We start from the raw sequence: 20,934 nt of genomic DNA on the forward strand, positions 1-20,934 counted from the left end.
TTTGATAAGTTCTTTATAGATTTTGGATGCTAACCCTTTATCTGATATGTCGTTTGCAAATATCTTCTCCCATTCCTTTGGCTGCCTCTTAGTTTTGCTGATTATTTCCTTTGTGTGCAGAAGCTTTGCATTTTGATGAGGTCCCAATAATTCATTTTTGCTTTTGTTTCCCTTTCTTCCAGAGACGTGTTGAATAAGAAGTTGTTGCAGCTGAGGTCAAAGAGGTTTCTGCCTGCATTCTCCTCGAGGATTTTGATGGCTTCCTGTCTTAGGTCTTTCATCCATTTTGAGTTTGCTTTTGTGTATGGTGTAAGAAAGTGGTCCAGGTTCATTTTTCTGCATGTCACTGTCCAGTTTTCCCAGCACCCCTTGCTGAAGAGACTGTCTTTATTTATTCCACTGGATACTCTGTCTTGCTTTGTCAAGTATTAGTTGGCCATACGTTTGTGGGTCCATTTCTGGGTTCTCTATTCTGTTCCATTGATCTGAGTGTCTGCTTTTGTGCCATTTCCATACTGTCTTGATGATTACAGCTTTGTCATACAGCTTGAAGTCCGGGATTGTGATGCCTCAAGCATCAGTTTTCTTTTTCAAGATTACTTTGGCTATTCTTTTCTGGCTCCATACAAATTTTAGGATTGTTTGTTCTAGCTCTGTGAAGAATGCTGGTGGTATTTTTATAGGGATTGCCAGTTTCATTCTTTTGCATGTGTCTGTCCAACTTTCCCATCACTATTTACTGAAGAGACTGTCCTTTCTCTATTGTATATTTCTGGCACCTTTGTCACAAATTAAGTGACCACATATGCGTGGGTTTATTTTTGGGCTCTCTATTCTGTTACATTGATCTGTATCTGCTTTAATGCCAATACCACACTGTTTCGATCACTATAGCTTTGTGATATAGTTTGAAATCAGAAAGCAACCTATTAGTAAAGTTTAATGATTCTATTCCACTGATAACAGAAAAGAAAGAGAGAAAAAAGAAATATCACAAAACAGTATTACCTAATGTAAGGCCAAGAACAATTCAGGAGGTCCTAGAAGCACTTTTATTTTTCTGCAAAGACAGATTACAAATCTTATATGCTAAATATTTCAAAATAATAAATCCATGTTTTCTTGTGTTCTTTTTCCAGCAACTGTTTTATTTGCTTTTTACATTACTCAACTAATGAAATTAAACTGTTAAGTTTTATACTAAGACAAAAATAAACCAGACAGAAACAACTCCCCTACCCACTACACAATTTCAGGTTTACCTCTTGAGCTACAGCCTGTTCCAGGCCCTAGAGGGTAGCTCAAGCAAAGAGAAGAGAACAGTGAAATCCTGCTGCCATGGGAGCCAAAGCACCTCAGCCATCTGAAAAAATTCAAAACTAGTTTCAAAGGAGGGAGATCTACCTTTACTGCATTTAGTTAAATGAATTCATCATGGATTCTGAAGGTACTTCCAAAGAGTTTCAAAAAGGTTTTCAGCCAGAGGAGAATGAAAAGGAGAGTAGTTACATTAGAGAGGTATGATTATGGATTATTTTTTTAAATTTCCACAAATATTCTATCCTTGATCGTCTTTCCCTTGCTTTGGTCTCTCACAAGTTGGAAGTTTTTTTCAACTGCTCAGGACGCTTGGTTCCCCATTTGCTTGCTAGAAGGAAGCCAATGTTCATGGAACTTCTGCGTGCACAGGCACAGCCTGCCTCCAGGGGGAGCTTCCAGAGCTGTTCCATTGAGGGACACCCAAACAACAGCATCTCCACGTCTTTTCCCTGTTTTGGGTTCATTTTCTCCAGAAGAGTATGCATCAACCTTCGAGATGGTGGGTACAACCCCAGTGCCCACATTCCTGGAAGCCAAGTCAAGATGCCTCACTTCTCCATTTGTAGCGTTTGCTCTTAGCCCTGTTCTCAGTAGACCACCCCTCCACTGGGCCAGGGAGCCCCCGTATCTTGGTTCAGTCTCTTGGAGAAGAGATTCTAGTGGTTTTTTTTTTTCTTTTTAAATAGGCTTCCTGCCCAACACAGAGGCCAATGCGAGGCTTGAACTTATTATGACCCTGAGATCAAGACCTGAACTAAGAGTTGGACACTTGACCGACTGAGCTCCCCAGGTGGCCCAAAGGAGGGGGGTGGTCTTGGGTGGTCTCCTGACTGTGCAGAGCTTGGGAGAGGAGCTGGGCGACCCACTGTTTCTTTCCATCACTCCTCCTGGGTGTCTGCCTTCGGAGACAGTTCCAATTCCTCAGCCTTTCCAGGGTTCTATGGCAAGAACTGGCTGTTTCCTGGAGTTCTCCAACCCTGAAGGCATGTAGCCTTCTTCGGCTTTCACCGATCAGTTGAGTTCACCATTACTCCACTTTCCAACTTGCGAAACGTTAACACTGTGTTCCCCCTGCCTCCTCTTTAATAAGAAAATCATGACTTTCTAACAGTGCTTTTACTGATGTTTTATTGGGGCTTCAGAAGAACGCAAAGATAAACATGTAGTTTCAATCCACTATGCTTGAGGGCAGTATGATTTTTTAGAATAAATTTATATTGAACTAGTTTATGCCAAGGAAACGTGGTTAAGTGAGCCTTTGCATGGACCCGACAACCTCCAGCGTCTTTTCTACCTACTCTCTGCACAGCCATAACTGACCACCACGCTCCACATTGTGCTGTCCCCAGCTCTTGGCACATGACCCATGTCCTTCATGCCCTCAACGCCCACCCACACCACCACCTGCTCACAGGCACACATGGTATGCTCCTTCAAAGCACCCCGCTCTGTGCTCTTGATCCTAGCATCCCCCACTTCCCTGGGCTTTCGTTTCAGCTCGTTCCCCCTCTTTTTTTTTCTTCTCTCTTCAGTCTCTCAATCTCTCAATCTTCAAGGCTTCTTCCCTCATTTATTTTTTTTTCATTTTTTTAATGTTTATTTATTTTTGAGAGAGAGAGAGAGAGAGAGAGAGAGAGAGAAAGAGACAGAGCATGAGTGGGAGAGGGGCAGAGAGAGAGGAAGACATAGAATTCGAAACAGGCTCCAGGCTCTGAGCTGTCAGTGCAGAGTCTGACGCGGGACTCGAACTCATGGACTGTGAGATCATGACCTGAGCCAAAGTCGGACATTTAACTGACTGAGCCACCCAGGCACCCCACTTCTTCCCCCATTTAAAAAAAATGTAAAAATGTTTGTAAATAAACTATAATTGCCTTCCACTGGGAGCAATATTAGTGGAGTAGTTACTCCAAAGAGGCCTCCTATACAAAACAAGTAGTTCTTGGCTAAAATAACTCTTTTTAGTGCACTGATGGGCTTCCAGAAAGTAAAGGAAATCTCTAAGGACCCTTGCACCATAACCAAAAAGCACAACCACAGGCGAACAAACTGGCTTGAATCCAGAGTAAAACACTGGGCAGTAAACAAACGCTAAGGGTAGGGTGACCCTGATGATGAACGATGGTACAAGGCCGTATGGGTTGCCACTGGGAAGCTGAACCTGAGATGGCACATTAGGCCCAGAACCTCTGGAGGAGACTTAATGGCCTCAGGTGATGCAGCCCTAGATCCCTCCAGCAGCAAATGCAAATCCCTCCCTGATTTGGGGCCTCAGATTAAGATCCAACCAGCAAAAGCTCACAACCAACATCTTCAAATACTTAAGGAAACAAAGTGTTCGCAAAAACAAACTATACACGCAAACCCCTAAGGACTTCAAATATCGGATTTAGGAGATGCAAAATGTAAAGTAAGTATCAGAGGTGATGGAAGATGATACCGAGAACCGCAGGACACTAGGAGGAACAGAACTCACACCGAAGGCAAAGGGGAAACAGAAGCCGTTTTGTCGCGCTTCCTGGTTTCCCCTAGGGCTAGCTTTGTCCCCTCTGACTATTCTCAAAGGCGGGGAAGAGCACCAAGAGTTAGAGGTACAAGAGGATACAAATTCTCCGCAGCGAACCATCTATTACCACATCATCCACAGCCCGTGGGGAAATGTTCACCGAGGACATCCTCACAAATTTCTGTTACAAACTGGGAGCTTACTGACAGTCACATTAGCCTTGGAAAGAAGGCTTCCCTGAACATGCCAGCAATATCCATCTCGCCGCAGCAGTTTGACAAGGAATTGGAACAAAAATGCTGTAGGGTGTGGTGACCCGACCATCCTAAAATCCCACAGCTGACTGCGCTCAATTGTTTGTAGACGGTCCTGTACTTCCATCAATTCAACCTTCAAACAACCAAACTGCATACTATCTACACCTGCAGCCTTCCGCACACCTGATGCGGATATGCACCTACAAGCTGATAAATGGATGTTTTTAGGTACTGCGTAATGACGTCTTTTTTTTTTTTTAACCATTTAACAGTATGTATGCAATCATTTAATTTTATTACTTTTATAAACTGTAAAAAGACATTGATAGAAAATGTAAAAAGGACTTAGACTGCTGATAAGTAGAAATGTCAAGGGGTGCCTGAGTGGCTCAGTTGGTTAAGTGTCTGACTTCGGCTCAGGCTATGATCTTGTGGTTCATGAGTTCGAGCCCCGCATCGGGCTCTGTAATGACAGCTCAGAGTCTGAAGCCTGCTTCGGATTCTGTGTCTCCCTCTCTTTCTGCCCTTTCCCTGCTTGCACTCTGTCTCTCGCTCTCTCTCTCAAAAATAAATAAAACATTAAATTTTTTTTTTTAATTTTTTAAGTAAATAAAGTACAATATATGCATAATTGTTTTGACATAAAGCAAAGCAAAGTGTTGGGTTTGTAGGTTCTTGGCTGGCTTAGCTCTCAGGCCCCATGAAGCAAACACGCACTCCATTCCTGCTGCTACCCCTTTGGTGGAAAGGTTTGCACCTCCCTGCCTAGGGCTGCTTTGGCACTTTCGGTACCACAAAAACGAAGCCTAGCATTAACAAAATTAACACATGCCAGACAGAATTCTGATTAAAAGCTCTGTTTAAACATCCGTGTATGTTTAACAAACACAGATTATCACAGTAGTAAACTGAACATATTTCTCTCTTGAAACTCAGAATCAACATATAAAGCTCTAGGTAGGGGGCGCCTGGGTGGTTCAGTCAGTTGAGTGTCCGACTCCTGATTTCAACTCAGGTCATGATCTCCTAGTTCATGAGTTCGAGCCCCACGCTGTCAGCACAGAGCCCGCCTGGGATTCTCTCTCTCCATCTCTGCCCCTCCCCAACTTGTGCTGTCTCTGTCTCTCTCAAAATAAATAAATAAATAAACATTTAAAAAAAAAAACCCTAGGTAGACAATAAGTCTAATGAGAACAGAGACATGGTTTTTTAAGTTTGTTTAATTATTTTGAGAGAGCGCGCGCGCGCACACACACACACACACACACACACACACACAGGGGTGGGGGAGACAGGCAGTCCAGAGAGAGAGGGAGAGAGAATCCCAAGCCGGCTCCCTCCGGGCTGTCAGCGCAGAGCCGTGTGCAGGGCTCAAATGCACAAACCCGTGAGCTCATGACCTGAGCTGAAATCAAGAGCTGGACGCTTAACCAAATAAGCCACCCAGGCACCCCTAGAGACATATTTTGAAAAATGAGTCCAGGATAAGCATCTGACTTTGGCCCAGGTCATGATCTCACAGTTCATGAGTTCGAGTCCCTTATCAGGTGAGCTCGAGCCACACTTCAGGTAAACATAGGCCCCACTTTGGGTGAGCCCCACTTCTCTCTCTCTCTCTCTGCCCCTCACTCACTTGCACCCTCTCTCTCTCTCTTAAAGAAAGAAAAATGAACCCAGAACCAGGAGCAACACTGCCTTTGCAAACCTCAGAGAGAAGTCAGCGGGAAGGGTAGATACAAAATCCTATACTCCCTGTATTTCACATAACAATCCCTTTCCGCCCTTCTACCTTCCAGGCTGTAAGTTTTCATGCTAAGACATAAAACACCATCTTGAAAACTACAGGCCCTCCTAACCACTGCCCCCCCCCAAAAAAAAAAAAAAAAGTAACACAAAAAACCCAGCAATATCAGGAGAAAACGGCAACATTTCGCTGTGTCTTCGGAACAAGACCGCACATTTCGGCATCGTAAAACTGCCCTTAAATGTTATTTCTGATCAAGTAGACCCACAGAGCCAGAGACTGCTGCGTCCTATGAAAGTAACCTTCAATATGTCTAAAATCCGTACTTCTGATTGGTTGTCTCCTTTAATAATGTATTCCCCTAGTAATGATACTTAAGTTGACAACCCTGTTTTCTGAAAGGTGTATTTGTGGTTTTTAATTTTATTTTCCATATGCGTCAGAGTCAAAGTAAGTAAAAGCTTCGCTGCTACCGGCTTCCTTATTTCAAAAGAAAAAGGAAAAAAAAAAGAACTTTGAGAGCTCTGGCTCATTCAAATATAGGAGAAAAGGGAGTGACAGCGTGCCAGGTCGTTTAAAAATGAAAAGGGAAGAGAGAGAGAATTTTCAACACTACGCTTTGATTCCTCAGGTTTCATCCTTCCGTGTTACACGTGCATCTTCAAAGGCCATACTTACTGTAACTGCCAGGAGATTTTTCTTCGTACGTGAAATGAAGTTGCAATTCCTCCTCTGACATCTCACAGATGAACACTTTCAGCAGACAGCAAATAATAAACAAAGCGTTGTGTGTCTGCCAAATGAAGATGTGGCTAGAAAGGAAAGACCAAACCACACGGGAATCAGCACTTCATCAGGAGCACGGGCACCATGCCGTTCATGATTTCTCGGCCGTTTTGCCCATTCCGTTTGTAATATAAACACAGCGTCCCTATCGTTTCATGGCTAGTGATATATTACTCTATGCCAATCCACTTCATGTTTCATGCTGTACATTTTACTTAGTGAGTCAACCTAACAAAAATATTTTCGTTAGGTATGGCCGCTCTTTGTTCTTAACTTCGTACTTGTCCCACACGTGGGCAGGGCAAAGAAAAGCGAAAAAAAAAATGTTTTTAAATATAGTAACATAAAGAGATTATATGCAAACACACGACCCAAATTTTAAATGGGGCACTGCCAGCAGCCCAGGACAATAGTCGCTATTTGTATTAGTAACCAGGAACTCAACAAGAAAAATTTAAATTAGATTCAATATAATTTGTTTGGAAGCAAAACTGGTTTTAAAAAATGCTTGAGGGCATCAAAGATTAACCTTCCAAGGCATCAAATATAAAATTTTAATATCTACATTAGCTATACTGGAATTCAAATAAAAATAAAATTATAATATCTAATCAGAACTTTCTTTCATCTACTAGGAAAGGAAGAAAGGAAACAGATGTGGAATGAAATACTCAAACTTAGTCATAATTTAAACTAGGTATGAACAGCAATAATAATGGGGGCGGGGAAACTATCTTTTTTAATAATAATTACATTGCTATTAACCTTCTTAAGGAATATATTTCTGAAGATTGTCTGAAATGCTGAAATCAAACAGATTCCAGAATTCATAACCTCACCACAATGACTTGGACAGTAAATTATAACCTCTCTTTTACTTTTTAATAATGAGAATTCCTTTATAGCTTTCAAAAAGACCATAATCCATTTCCACCAAAAAATGAAAAATACTCATATTGCTAAATATAAAGAGAACATGATTTAATCAGCCAGCTTACTTCTGACATTCTGCCGAAAGTTTTAGTTCTTTGGTTCTAGAAAGGAAGACCTTAATTAGCGCACCAAGGTTTCCTGTTCGAGGATTGTTTACAACTGCAAGAGAAGATAAGGTTTTAAAAAGTTAAAATTAAAAACTGAAATCAAAGTGAACATATTAAAACACTTATAAAACCAAGCTGTCAAGCTGAAGTTGCTCACAGACAAACCTTATGACCAACTTCACATCTAATTAGGAAAATAAACAATGAGAGAAATTGCTGGTCTTAATTTTGAACAAAAAGTGATTTGCAAGGGGCATCTGGGTGGCTCAGTCAGTTAAGCGTCTGACTTAGGCTCAGGTCATGAACTCTCGGTCCATGAGTTCGAGCCCTGCATTGGGCTCTCTGCTGTCGGCACAGAGCCTGCTTTGGATCCTCTGTCCCTCCCCCTTCTCCCCCAAGTGCTTGCGCGCTCTCTCTCTCTGTCTCAAACACAGATAAAAAACATTTTAGAAAATTTAAAAAAAAATGATTTGCAAACTGAAAATGAAGGAAACAATAGGACAAAGTAGCCAATTCATATCAGAATTCAAAACTGTAAAGAAAAGAGAGGATAGTTGATACATACTCAATTTACACACACACACACACACACACACACACACACACACACACACAATTATTTCTCTTTAGAAAAGCAAATGTTAAAAAAAAACTCAAAAAATGATTCCCAGTATACAGAATACAATCAAGTGTAAAGGCAAAAACTCTGTTCAGATCATTGTAAATCATTCTAACGAAAAACAGACACATAAAGCACTATGGCCGGGGGGAGCTATTTTGATCAAATACAATTTTAAAGAATTTGCTCAAAAAGTTGTTTAAGTTCAAAGGGGGGCATTTCAACAAGTATAGCCCAAAGAATTGAGCGGATACAGTAATGAGAATCAGAAGATCTGGTTTCTAGATCCAAGGCTATAATTAACAGAATATTAAACCTCAGACAAATTACTTTTCTTCTCCAGCCTGTTTTCTCATCAAGCAACAGGAAACACACACTGACCAATATACAGTAAGTGCTCTACACATATCACCTCACCAAATCCTCAAAACCAACTACGGGATAAGCACCAATATCACCTCCATTTCACAGATCCTCACGTCTCTGTTGTTACCGCTCAAGGACACATCCTTGTCTGCTGGTTACAATCCCTGGCTCTAAGATGCTGTGCTACACCAACCCCTCTAATCAAGGAATCAGACTTAATGAAGATACAAAGCTCTATCAGGCTGCCCAGGAAGACACACGTGATGATTAATTTTACAAGTCAACTTAACTGAGCCACAGGATGCCCAGATATCCGGTTAAACTTATTTCTGGGTGTATCTGTGAGGGTGTCTCTGCATTTTAATTTTCAGCTGAGTAAAACAGCCTGGCCTCTCCAAAGTGGGCGCACATCATCCAACACATTAAGGGCATGAACGGGACAGATGTCGGAGGAAGACTGAATCCTCCTCTGGCTGACTGTTGAACTAAAACGTCAGCCTTCTGCCCTTGGACAGGGACTTACAACACTGGCTCTTACGGTTTTCAGGCCTTTGGACTTGAATGGGAATTCACACCATTGGTTTCACTGGGTCTGTGGACAACCTTAATACATCACAGAAGCACAGAAGTTAAGAACCAGTCAGAGCTAAAGAGTACTATGCTAAGTGAAGTAAGTCAGAGAAAGACAATTACCATCCGATTTCACACATCCTATGTGGAATTTAAGAAACAAATGAGCAAAGGAGGGGGGGGGGTGGGGAAGAGAGAGAGAGAGGCAAACCAAGAAACCGGCTCTTAACTACAGAGAACAAACTGATGGTTACTGGCGGTGGGGGGGGGGGGGGAAATAAGTGATGGGGATTAAGGAGGGCACTTGTGATACAGACAGGCTGAATCACTGTGTTGTACGCCTGAAACTAATACTACACTGTACATTATTTAAATACACTGTATGAATCTAAATACAAACTTAAAAAAAAAAAAAAAAACTCATCAGAAGGAAGAGACCATTTAGCCAAAAACTTTAATTTTATTGATGAAGGAAAAGAGACCCAGAAAGGTTAAGTGTTGGGCCCAAAGTCAACAATGTTAGTGACAAATGTCCAGTCTTTTTGCTTTACGAACGGTTTTCAAACTGAGAGATTCCAGAGTTCTGAATATTTGTTTCTCTTTCGAAATGTTATTTTTAACTATTTCGAAAAACAGAAATGCAAACGCTCAAACACACTGGCCTCTGCTGCCTGAAAAATTCATTTAAAAAAAAATTTTTTAATGTTTATTTTATTTTTAGAGAGAGAGAGAGAGAGACCAAGCACGAGCAGGAGAGGGGCACAGAGAGAGGGGGAGACAGAATCCGAAGCGGGCTCCAGGCTCTGAGCTGTCAGTACAGAGCCGGACAATAGACTTGAACCTACGAACCGTGAGATCATGACCTGAGCCGAAGTCAGTGCTTAACTGAGCCACACGGACGCCCCAGAAAAATTCAGACCTGACACTTATCTTTTGCTGCATCTCTATGAATATATTTGAACTTGTTGAAAATGTGTCAAAGATTTGAAAGAACGAAGTTCTCCAGAAATGTTAAAAATCCAGGTATGCACATACATACATAAAAAAAAAAAAATCACACATGGGAATTAAGTACACCATTACAGCATACCTGCTCGGTGCTCAATAACTGTCAAGTTAATTCAGGTCAACCTGCTGGGTAGCTGTTCTTGTCACAGCTTGAGTCAATGCAAGTTACAGTGTAACTTTCTGCGATAAAGCGTTGCGGCACCTTGCTATTCCAAGCGTGGTTCAGGGACTGGTGGCAACAGCGTTATGTGGGAGCCTGCCGGACATACAGAACCCCAGGGCCACCCCCCTGCACCTGCTGAAGTTAACAGCGCTTCTCAAGGCTTAACGTGCCTTTAAATCACAAGGCACTCTTAAAGTTCCAATTCTGATCTCGCAGGTGTCGAGGGTGACCTGAGAGTCTACAACACTGTCTCCCAGGTGGTGCTCCTTGCCGCTGAACGGCGAACCCCACTGTGGGCAGCAAGGTGCGACACGTGCGGTAAGTCAGGGCGGGTTTTGTCCGGCTGTTATAATCAAGAATAGATATGTGATTAGATGTTAAATCTTGTCAGTTACACTTTGAAATAAAAATTTCCTGCTTCTCTTTCAAGCTTTGGGGCTTAATGAAAGAATATCCTGAGATTTCAGGATACACTGTGTAAAAACAAACAAAAAAAAACCCACAAAAACAAAAAGTTAATGTTTGCAAGTGCATCTCTGTGTGAATTATTGTTACCTAGCTACTGTAAACCGAAACAAAATACCAAAACAGGGGCACCTGGGTTGTTCAGTCGGTTAAGTGTCTGACTTCGGCTCAGGTCAGGATCTCACGGTTCGTGGGGTTCAAGCTCCGCGTCGGGCTCTGTGCTGACAGCTCAGAGCCTGGACCCTGCTTCTGATTCTGTGTCTCCCTGTCTCTGTGCCCCTCCCCCGCTCACGCTCTCTCAAAAATGAATAAACGTTAAAAATAAATTTAAAATTAAAAAAAATATTGAAACAAAGAGGATATGACTACAAGCATTATTCAGAACCCCAGCTTCACAATCTTGTGTTCATTCAACAGGTCCTTTATTACTGAATGACTTCATAAGTAATTGTTTGAATTTATAAATGGTTAGCTATTTAAAAACGAACAACAAAAAAAAAATAACACTGTGTTGTTGGGAACAGCAACCAGCTACTACCACTGTGGATACCTTTTCTTTTCATTCATTCATTCAGCATGTATTTATTGAGCTAATTCTACGTACGTACCCAGTACTCTTTCAGGTACTAAGGAGATACTCAGGACGCACAGTCTTTTTTTTATTTTTTTAACGTTTTTTTTATTTTTGAGACAGAGAGAGACAGAGCATGAACGGGGGAGGGGCAGAGAGAGAGGGAGACACAGAATCAGAAGCAGGCTCCAGGTTCTGGGCCATCAGCCCAGAGCCCGACGCGGGGCTCGAACTCACGGACCGCGAGATGGTGACCTGAGCTGAAGTCGGCCGCTTAACCGACTGAGCCACCCAGGCGCCCCACAGGACGCACAGTCTTAATGCAGCTGACATTCTAAAACATTTCAGTTTTTACACTACTCTTACACAAGATGCAGACGGGGAAATAGACTAATAAAACAAAGTACAAAGTACAAAGTACTTTAATGGAATCAAAGTTAATTGGTAAAAATCAAATATGATGTTCAAGCTGAATAAGCTAGAGCAGGAACAGGGGATAACTGACAGGAAGGCAGAAAAGCATAACAGAATTAGACCACAGAGTCTGAGTAGGTTCAAATCCCAGCTGCACCACTGACTAGCTGTGACACCTGGCAACTTACTTTCAGCCCCCCACCCCATGCCTCACTTTCCTCAACTGTAAAATTAAATAACAATGGCACTTAAATTAAAAACTAACTCATTTCACTCTAGAGTTTGAACTTGTAGCAATCCGTTCATAGCTTTTGTGTAAAGAAGAGACTTCCCTGTCTCTACAGGAGTTCAAGCAAAGTCTGAGTAACATTCAGGTAAAGGTATTATAAAGAAAATTTCCATCTGGGGTAAGAAAGTTGGACTTGCTTCCAGACCCTGAAACAACCTTTCCCAATATTTCACTAAAATACCCAAGTCCCCAATCCAATAAATATACAGAAGCTAGGACAGAGACAGGGTAGCAATCCATGGGGATGCACTCAACAAAATTTATATTGTGGGAAACTCTACTGCCCACTTTCTTCAATAAATAAATAAATAAATAAATAAATAAATAACTAGGGGAAAAAAGAAGAGATAGACAATAGCAGAAGGAACCTAGCTATGAAAAGAATCATAAAAACGTATCAGCCAATAACAACATATAGCCTCTATTTTGGTTCCTGAGTCACATAAACTAAGACAATAAGAAATTTGAACACTCAATGGTTATTTTATAATGTTAAAAATGATTTTCTAGGGGTGCCTGGGTGGCTCATTCGGCTGAACATCTGACTTCAGCTCAGGTCATGATCTCACAGTTTGTGAGTCTGAGCCCTGCATCGGGCTCTGTGCTGACAGCTCAGAGCCTGGGGCCTGTTTCGGATTCTGTGTCTCCCTCTCTCTCTGCCCCTCCACTGCTCACACACTCTCTCTCTCCCTCTCTCTCAAAAATAAATAAACATTAAAAAAAATGTTTTTAATTGCTTTCTAGTAAGATAGTGGTATTGTTTTCCTTAAAAACAAAACAAAACAAAACAAAAAAATCCTCTTAGGGGATCTATGCCAAAATATTTATGGATGAAATGACATGCCTGAGGTTGGTGTCTAATATGCGAGGACGTGCTCTCTGTTTGTCGGCTTTTCTGTACATGTTTCATACTTCCGTGAATGGTTGAGAGATATAGATGAAGCCTGCCCATTAGCTGAAAATGAGTGAAGTCAGAAGAGGAACTTATGGGAGTTTACTACATTATTTGGCCTGCATTTCTAGAAGCATGAAACCTAAATATCAAACACCCTTGAAAATATACAACAAGACACAAGTTCACACAAATGCTAATTCCAGGCAGTCCTTCTCCCCACCAAAACAGAGAACACTTGAACTACAGAGTTTATAGAACCGATGAGTATTTACTTGGTAATCAATGGACGGTTAGCAAGGCTAACCACTTGAAAGTAACTTTAAGGACAAAATCTCCCCCCTGTCTACTCCAACAAGAAAACTTACGTTACTCATCCCACTTCCTACACTTCCCTCCTACTTCCTACACCAACTCTGAGGCTACCCCACCCCCCACCCCCGCTGAAAACAACTGGGGAGAAATAAACACGCCAGACACAGAGCAACATGCACTAGAGGGTACATGTACAAAAAATGTTGACCCAGATGTTCCTTCAGGGAATTTTATAATTCTCTCCAAAGCCAGGGGGTAAGGGTAAGAGAAGGTCCCATTTAAACCAAGCAAAACCTACACAAAATAAAACCTTCCTGGGTTCTAAAGTTAGGTTAGAAAACAGCAGCAGCCTGCCTTCAAGCTTAAATAATAGCAGATTCAACAAGCACCTACAGGATCCACACAAGGAACAAGCTTAATAACAAGGTGTATTTACACCCTCTCTGACAGCAAACAACATACCTACATGGGTACTCTCTGTGTGTCTACCCTGCTTTAGTTTTCTGAAGAGACACAGCATGTGAAAGTAGGTCTGTTTATTTCTGGTCTGATTCCCCTAACGAGACAGAGCCATGAGGTCAGGAATCTAGGTCAGTCTTTTGCGCCAGAATATGGAATATATTATGCAATATATAGCACAGTATACAGAATAGCGCCTATAATATAGTAGGTGCTCAATAAACATTTGCTAGTTTCATGAATAAGGAAAAACAAAACAGTAACAACAGAGTAAGGAACAGGCTATGGTAAACCTTCAGAGGAAGAACTGAATCAAAACTATCAAACAAGGGGGCGCCTGGGTGACTCAGTCAGCTGAGTGTCCGAATTAGGCTCAGGTCATCATCTCATGGTTCACGAGTTCAAGTCCCACTTCAGGCTCTGTGCTGAAGCTCAGAGCCTGGAGCCTGCTTCGGATTCTGTGTCTCCCTCTCTCTCTCTGCTCCTCCCCCACTTGTGCTCAGTCTCTCTTAAAAACAAATAAACCTTAAAAAAATAAATAAATAAACTATCAAACAAATTTGAGTAGCAAGCATCATCAGCGGAAGAAGAGAAAATCGACTATTTTTTTTTTATGTTTATTTATTTTGAGAGAGAGACAGAGTGGGCAGGGGAATGGTAGGGGCAGGGAGAGGGAGGGAAGGGCAGAGAGAATCCCAAGCAGGCTCCACACTCAGCACAGAGTCCAACATGGGACTCAATCTCACGACCCTGAGATCATGACCTGAGCTGAAATCAAAAGTCACTTAACCAACTGAGCCACCCAGGTGCCCCTCAAACGTCTATTCAAAAAACAAAAAAAAAAAGAAAGAAAGAAAGAAAGAAAGAAAGAAAGAAAGAAAGAAAGAAAGAAAGAGGGGACCCTGGGTGGCTCAGTTGGTTAGGCACCTGGCTTCAGTTCAGGTCATGATCTCGCGGTAGGTGGGTTCGAGCCCCATGTCAGGCTCTGTGCTGACAGTTCAGAGACGGAAGCCTGCTTCAGATTCTGTGTCTCCCTCTCTCTCTGCCCCTCCCCTGCTTGTGCTCCCTCTCTGTCTCTCAAAAATAAATAAATGTTAAAAAACTTTATAAAAAATTTAAAAAGAAAGAAAGAAAGAAAGAAAGAAGAAAAAAAAACCCAGAAAGCCCCTGGGAAAAATGAGTATAATGAAAAGAGAGTAGTCTGACATCCAGAAAAAACAAAGAATGATTAAAAACAAACTAAAAATGAAATAAAAGATGCACTAGAATCTTTACAAAACTGTAATGTATAGAAACAGTGAATCAAAGACATAAAGGAGGAAACTCAAGAAAAGAAAGATGATGAAGAAAAAGAAGATACAGGGACACCTGGGTGGCTCAGTCAGTTAAACTTCTGACTTCAAGTCAGGTCATGATCTCACAGTTTTTGAGTTTGAGCCCCACATTGGTTGAGCTCGAGCCCCACTTCAAGCTCCACACTGACAGTGCAGAGCATGTGTAGGATTCTCTCTCACCCTCTCTCTCTGCCCCTCACTCGCTTGTGCCCCCTCTCTCTCTGAAAAATAAATTAATTTGAAAAAGAAATTTTATTTAAAAAAGAAATTATAGGGGCGCCTGGGTGGCTCAGTCGGTTAAGTGTCCGACTTCGGCTCAGGTCATGATCTCACGGTCTGTGGGTTCGAGCCCCGCGTCGGGCTCTGTGCTGACAGCTCAGAGCCTGGAGCCTGCTTCAGATTCTGTGTCTCCCTCTCTCTCTGACCCTCCCCCCATTCATGCTCTGTCTCTCTCTGTCTCAAAAATAAATAAACATTAACAAAAATTTTTTAAAGAAATTATGTTAAAATTATATTAATAAAATTATATTATGATAAAATTACATTTAAAAAAGGAAAAAGAAAGATACAGAAAGCAAAAACAGTCCAAGCTGACTGTTAACAGGTGATCCTAAGTTGGGGGAGAAGAAACCCAAACACAAGGAAAATCAAAACCATAACTAAAGAAAAGTTTGGAACTGAAAAGACTTTAATAAGCCAATAAAAAAAACCTCATCAAATTTCAGGCAAAATCAAAAAGAAAAAAGTATAATGAGAAACACTTAATCATAATGGTTAATGAAAAAAGTGTAATAAACAAAGAAGCAAAAAAAAAAAAAATTACGATCTTCAGACTTCCTCTCCAGTAACCACTTTCTTAAACCATATACAAAAATAAATTTGAAATGGATTAAAGACCTACATGTAAGACCTGAAACCATAAAACTCTTAAAAAATACATAGGCAATAAATTTGGAATTCAGTCTTAGCAATATTTTTTGGATCTGTCTCCTCAGGCAAGGGCAACAAAAGCAAAAATAAACAAGTGGGACTACATCAAATTAAAAAGCTTCTGCACAGCAAAGGAAACCATGAACAAAATGAGAAGGCAACCTAATGAATGGCAGAAGAGATCTGCAAATGACATATTCCATAAGAAGTTAATATTCAAGGGGTGTCTGGCTGGCTCAGCTGGTGTACCACGTGACTCTTGACCTCAAGGTTGTAAGTTCGAGCCCCATGTTGGGTGTAGAGATTACTTGAAAATAAAATCTTTTTTTAAAAAAAGTTCATATTCAAAATATGTAAAGAATTCATACAACTCAACACCAAAAAATCCCACATCTGATTAAAAAATAGGCCGAGCGGGGCACCTGGGTGGCTCAGTCACTTAAGTGTTTGACTTCGGCTCGGGCCATGACCTCACGATTCATGAGTTTGAGCCCCACATCGGGCTCTGTGCTGACAGCTCAGAGCCTGGAGCCTGTTTCAGATTCTGTGTCTCCCTCTCTCTCTGGCCCTCCCCTGCTCACACGGTCTCTCTCCCTCTCAAAAATAAACAAACATTAAAAAAAATTAAAGAAAAATAGGCTGAGGACTTGAACAGACATTTTCCCAAAGAAGACATACAGATGGCCAACAGACACATGAAAGGATGCTCAGTATCACTCATCATCAGGGAAATGCAAATCCAAACGACAATTAGGTATCACCTCACACCTTTCAGAGTGACTAAAATCAAAAAGACAAGAAATAACAAGTGTGGGTGAAGATGGGGAGAAACGGGAACCCTCTTGCACTGTTGGTGGGAATGCAAACTGGGGCAGGCACTGTGGAAAACAGTATGGAGGTTCCTCAACAGATGAAAAATAGAACTACCCTATGACGCAACTCTTTCTAGCCTTTATCTGAAGAAAATGAAAACACTAACTTCAAAAGACCTACGTGGCCCCAGGTTCACGGCAGCAGCATCTACAATAGTGAAGGCAAACAACGCAGATGTCCGTCGATAGATGAATGGATAAAGTAGAGGTGGTATATACATACAAGGGAATATTACTCCACCATAAGTAAGAATGAAGTCTTGCCATTGGTGGCAACATGGATAGACCCAGAGGGCACTGTGCTAAGTGAAAAGTCTGAGAAACACCAATACTGTGTTATTTCACTTATATGTGGAATCAAAAAAAAAAAAAAAAAGAAAAAAGAAAAAACAAACAAAACAGACTCATAAATATAGAGAACAAAGCGGTAGCTGACAGGTGGGGTGGGGGGTGGAATGGGTGAAACAGGTAAAGGGGATTAAGAGGTACAAACTTCCAATTATAAAAGAAGTAAGTCGCAGAGATGATCAAGTCCAGCATAAGAAATACAGTCAGTAATACTATTATGACTGTGTATGATGACAGATGGTAACTAGACTTATTACGATGAGCATTTTGTAATACATACAAATGTCAAATCAAGATCAAATCACTATGTTATACACCTGAAGCCAAAGTAACACTGTCCAACTATTCCTCAATTAAACACCAAACAAAACAAGCTAAAACAGTCTGTGGTTTAGGAGAGTCTATTACTACCACTGCAAGTGAGCAAGCACGTGTCTTACTGCTCTTGACCAAATGGTACCTTCTAGCGGCCCCAATGAGCACCATGAACAGGAGTAAATATTACTAAATATAATCATCCAGAATATATCACTTCATTAATTTAATTCATATTACACTACCAAAACTTGTAACAGAAATTTTTAAATAAATGCCACCCATACACACACACACACACACACACACACACACACTCACTCACTCACTCATTTTGCCCCTTACCTAAAGACCTGCAGACTGAAACAGTTGCTTCCTCCAAGAGCTTCAGCTCGGTGCTGGAGGGAGAGAAGAAAAGGTAATTAATAACTACAATGCTAAATAGGTACACACTGACCAGTTAAAGGAATAAATAAAATAAAGAAGAGAAAAACAATTTAGAAGGAAAATAGGATGTACCATGATAAACAATAAAATCACAAATTTTATTGGGTGGCTCAGTTGGTTAAATATCTGACTCCAGCTCAGGTCATGATCTCATTTTGTGGGTTCAAGCCCCAAGTCGGGCTCTGTGCTGACAGCTCAGAGCCTGGAGCCTGCTTCAGATTCTGTGTCTCCCTCTCTCTCTGCCCCTCCCCCGCTTGCACTTGGTCTCTCAAAATAAATAAAAACATTAAAAAAAAACAATAAAAAGACAAAATGAAGTTAAGCTTCTGTTTTCGACATAATTAGAAAATGTACTCGGAGAGAACCAATCATGGGGTTAGAGTTATTTGAAAAAAATGCCATTATTTTTAGGAGAAACATGAAGTCTCATGATACCTGCAATACCTTTAAAATAGATCAACAACAAATAAAGGAAGAAACAAGGCAAGAAAAGCACGAGAACACATACATAAGCTTCAATAATTTATAAACAAAGATAAACAGAAACACACAGAGATAGATATGAGTGACACGGAGACAGGAGGCACAGACAGAAACAGACACAAAACTCGGAAAAAAACACAGGGGAAAGTTTTATGACACTGGATTAGGCAATGATTTCTTGGATATGATACCAAAAACACAGACATTAAAAGAAAAAAAATATGTAAGTTTGACTTTATCAAAATGAAAAGCTTTTGCGTATCAAAGGATACTATCTCAGGGTGAAAAGCCAACACAGCAGAATGGGAGAAAATGTTTGCAAATCATCTATCTGATAAGAGACTGATACCCAGAATATACCAAAACAAAAACAAAAACCTCTGACTCAACAAAAAACCAAACAACTCAATTTAAAAATGGGCAAAAATTTAAAGAGACATTTCTCCAAAGAAGACATACAAAAGGCAATAGGTATATAAAAAGATGTGCAACACGATTCATCTGGGAAATGCAAATCAAAACCACAATGAGATACTGCTTTCACACCTATTAAAATGGCTATTTAAAAAAAAAAAAAAGGAGAGAGAGAAGGGAAGTGTCGGAGGAGATATAGAGAAATGGGGACCTTCGTGCATTATGTAAAATGGTGCTGGTGCTTTGAAACAAGAGTATGGCAATTCAGCAAAAAGTTAAATATAAAATTACTGTGTGATCCAGCAATTCCATTTCTGGGTATACAAATACCCAAAAAGGACTGAAAGCAGGGACTCAACCTGATATCTGTACATCACATTCACCATCACTCATAACAGCCAAAAGTAGAAACAATCAAAATGTCCATCAATGGGTGAATCACGGTACAAAATGTGGTACATTCATACAGTGTAACATCATTCAGCCTTAAAAAGGAAAGAAATTCTAACACGTGCTACAACACAGATGAACCTTGAAGACATTACGCTGAGTGACACAAACCAGCCACAAAAAAAGAAATACTGTATGATTCCACTTATAGAAGGCCCCTGGAGTAGTTAGATTCAGAGAGACAGAAAGAATGGCAGTTAGTGGAGTTGAAGGCGGGGGGAATGGGGAGTTAGTGTTTAATGAGTCGGGTTTCAGTCTGGGAAGATGAAAAGTTCTGGAGACGGATGGTGGGTCAGACAACAATGCGAGTGTATTTAATGTCATAGAAGCATACACTTAAAAATGGTTAAGGTGATCAATTTTATGTTGTGTTTTGCCACAATTAAAAAAAAAAAAAAGTGCATTCCAATTCCAGCTCAACTACTTACCAGCTACGTGACTTTGGACTAATTTCTTAACCCTTTATGTCTTAGGTTCCTTCTATATAAAACAGAGATGATAAATAATTGTACCTGCTCCAAAGACAGCATTATCATTAAATTACATAACATGTTATGAAGTGCTTGGAACAGTATCTGGCACAGAGTAAAACCTAATAAATGATCGCTATTTTTGATTCCAAAATGTAATGGGTTCCTCCCTCCCCCGGTTAATTAAAATAATGCTTTATGTTATATTTTTCAAAGCACTTTAAAATTTATTAGTGCATTTAAATCCCAGGACAACCTCTTCTTTTTTTTTTTTTTTAAATATTTATTTCGAGAGCATGAGAGGGAGTGAGTGGGGAAGGGGCAGAGAGAGAGAGGGAGAGAAAGAATCCCAAGCAGGCTACACGCTGTCAGCACAGAGCCTGACATAGGGCTCAATCTCAGGGACCGTGAGATCCTGACCTGAGCCGAAATCCAGAGTTGGTCGTTTAACCTGCTGAGCCACCCAGGCGCCCCATGACAACCTCTTCTGATAAGCAGAAGCTATAAACCCTCTTTTTATGTACACATAGATATATACGAAATGTATTATTAAGACTGATTTCGCCTGCTTCACTTCTCTAATGTGGCTGTTGGAAAACTTTAAATGACCTGTGTCTCACCTTGTATTTGCAGGAGAGCTGCTCCGGAACCTGTCTCCTGACAACGGAAGGCAGTGTCATGTCTAAGAATTATAAGTATTATACACACACACAAAGCTGGAACCCACTTGCTACTTCAGCGAACAGGCCATTACCTTAAGATTCTCAAGTTATAGGGGCACCTGGGTGGCTCGGTCAGTTGGGCGTCCGACTTTGGCTCAGGTCATGATCTCATGGCTCATGGGTTTGAGCCCCATGTTAGGCTCTGTGCTGACAGCTCGGAGCCTGGAACCTGGAGCCTGCTTCGGATTCTGTGCCTCCCTCTCTCTCTCTCTGCACCCCCCCCCCCGCCCCCCGCCTTCACTCACGACCTCCCTACCTCCACTCATGCTCTCTTTCTCTGAAAAATAAATAAACATTAAAAAAAATATTTTTTTAAAGAATCTCAAGTTATACTCACATTCAAAAAGATAAATATCTTGTCAAAG

At 40.9% G+C, this 20,934-nt stretch overlaps 1 protein-coding gene across 9 annotated transcripts in view; it reads right to left on the minus strand.

Annotated features, from left to right (window-relative positions):
* The window catches only part of DYM (dymeclin), a 352,663-nt gene that overhangs the window by 275,910 nt on the left and 55,819 nt on the right, over window positions 1-20,934 (minus strand). For 6 of the 9 annotated variants that reach the window (XM_078435252.2, XM_078435253.2, XM_078435250.2 and 3 more), the window contains 3 exons: window positions 17,929-17,981; window positions 7,612-7,705; window positions 6,506-6,639 (listed from right to left, as the gene is read on the minus strand). In XM_078435252.2, coding sequence (XP_078291378.1) covers window positions 6,506-6,639; window positions 7,612-7,705; window positions 17,929-17,981 — 281 coding nt within the window. The remainder of the gene's footprint in view (window positions 1-6,505; window positions 6,640-7,611; window positions 7,706-17,928; window positions 17,982-20,934) is intronic. The other 3 variants (XM_078435255.2, XM_078435258.2, XM_078435256.2) reach the window with 2 other exon arrangements.

This window comes from Panthera onca, chromosome D3, assembly GCF_046562875.1.
Source record: "Panthera onca isolate mPanOnc1 chromosome D3, mPanOnc1 haplotype 2, whole genome shotgun sequence".
NCBI lineage: Eukaryota > Metazoa > Chordata > Mammalia > Carnivora > Felidae > Panthera > Panthera onca.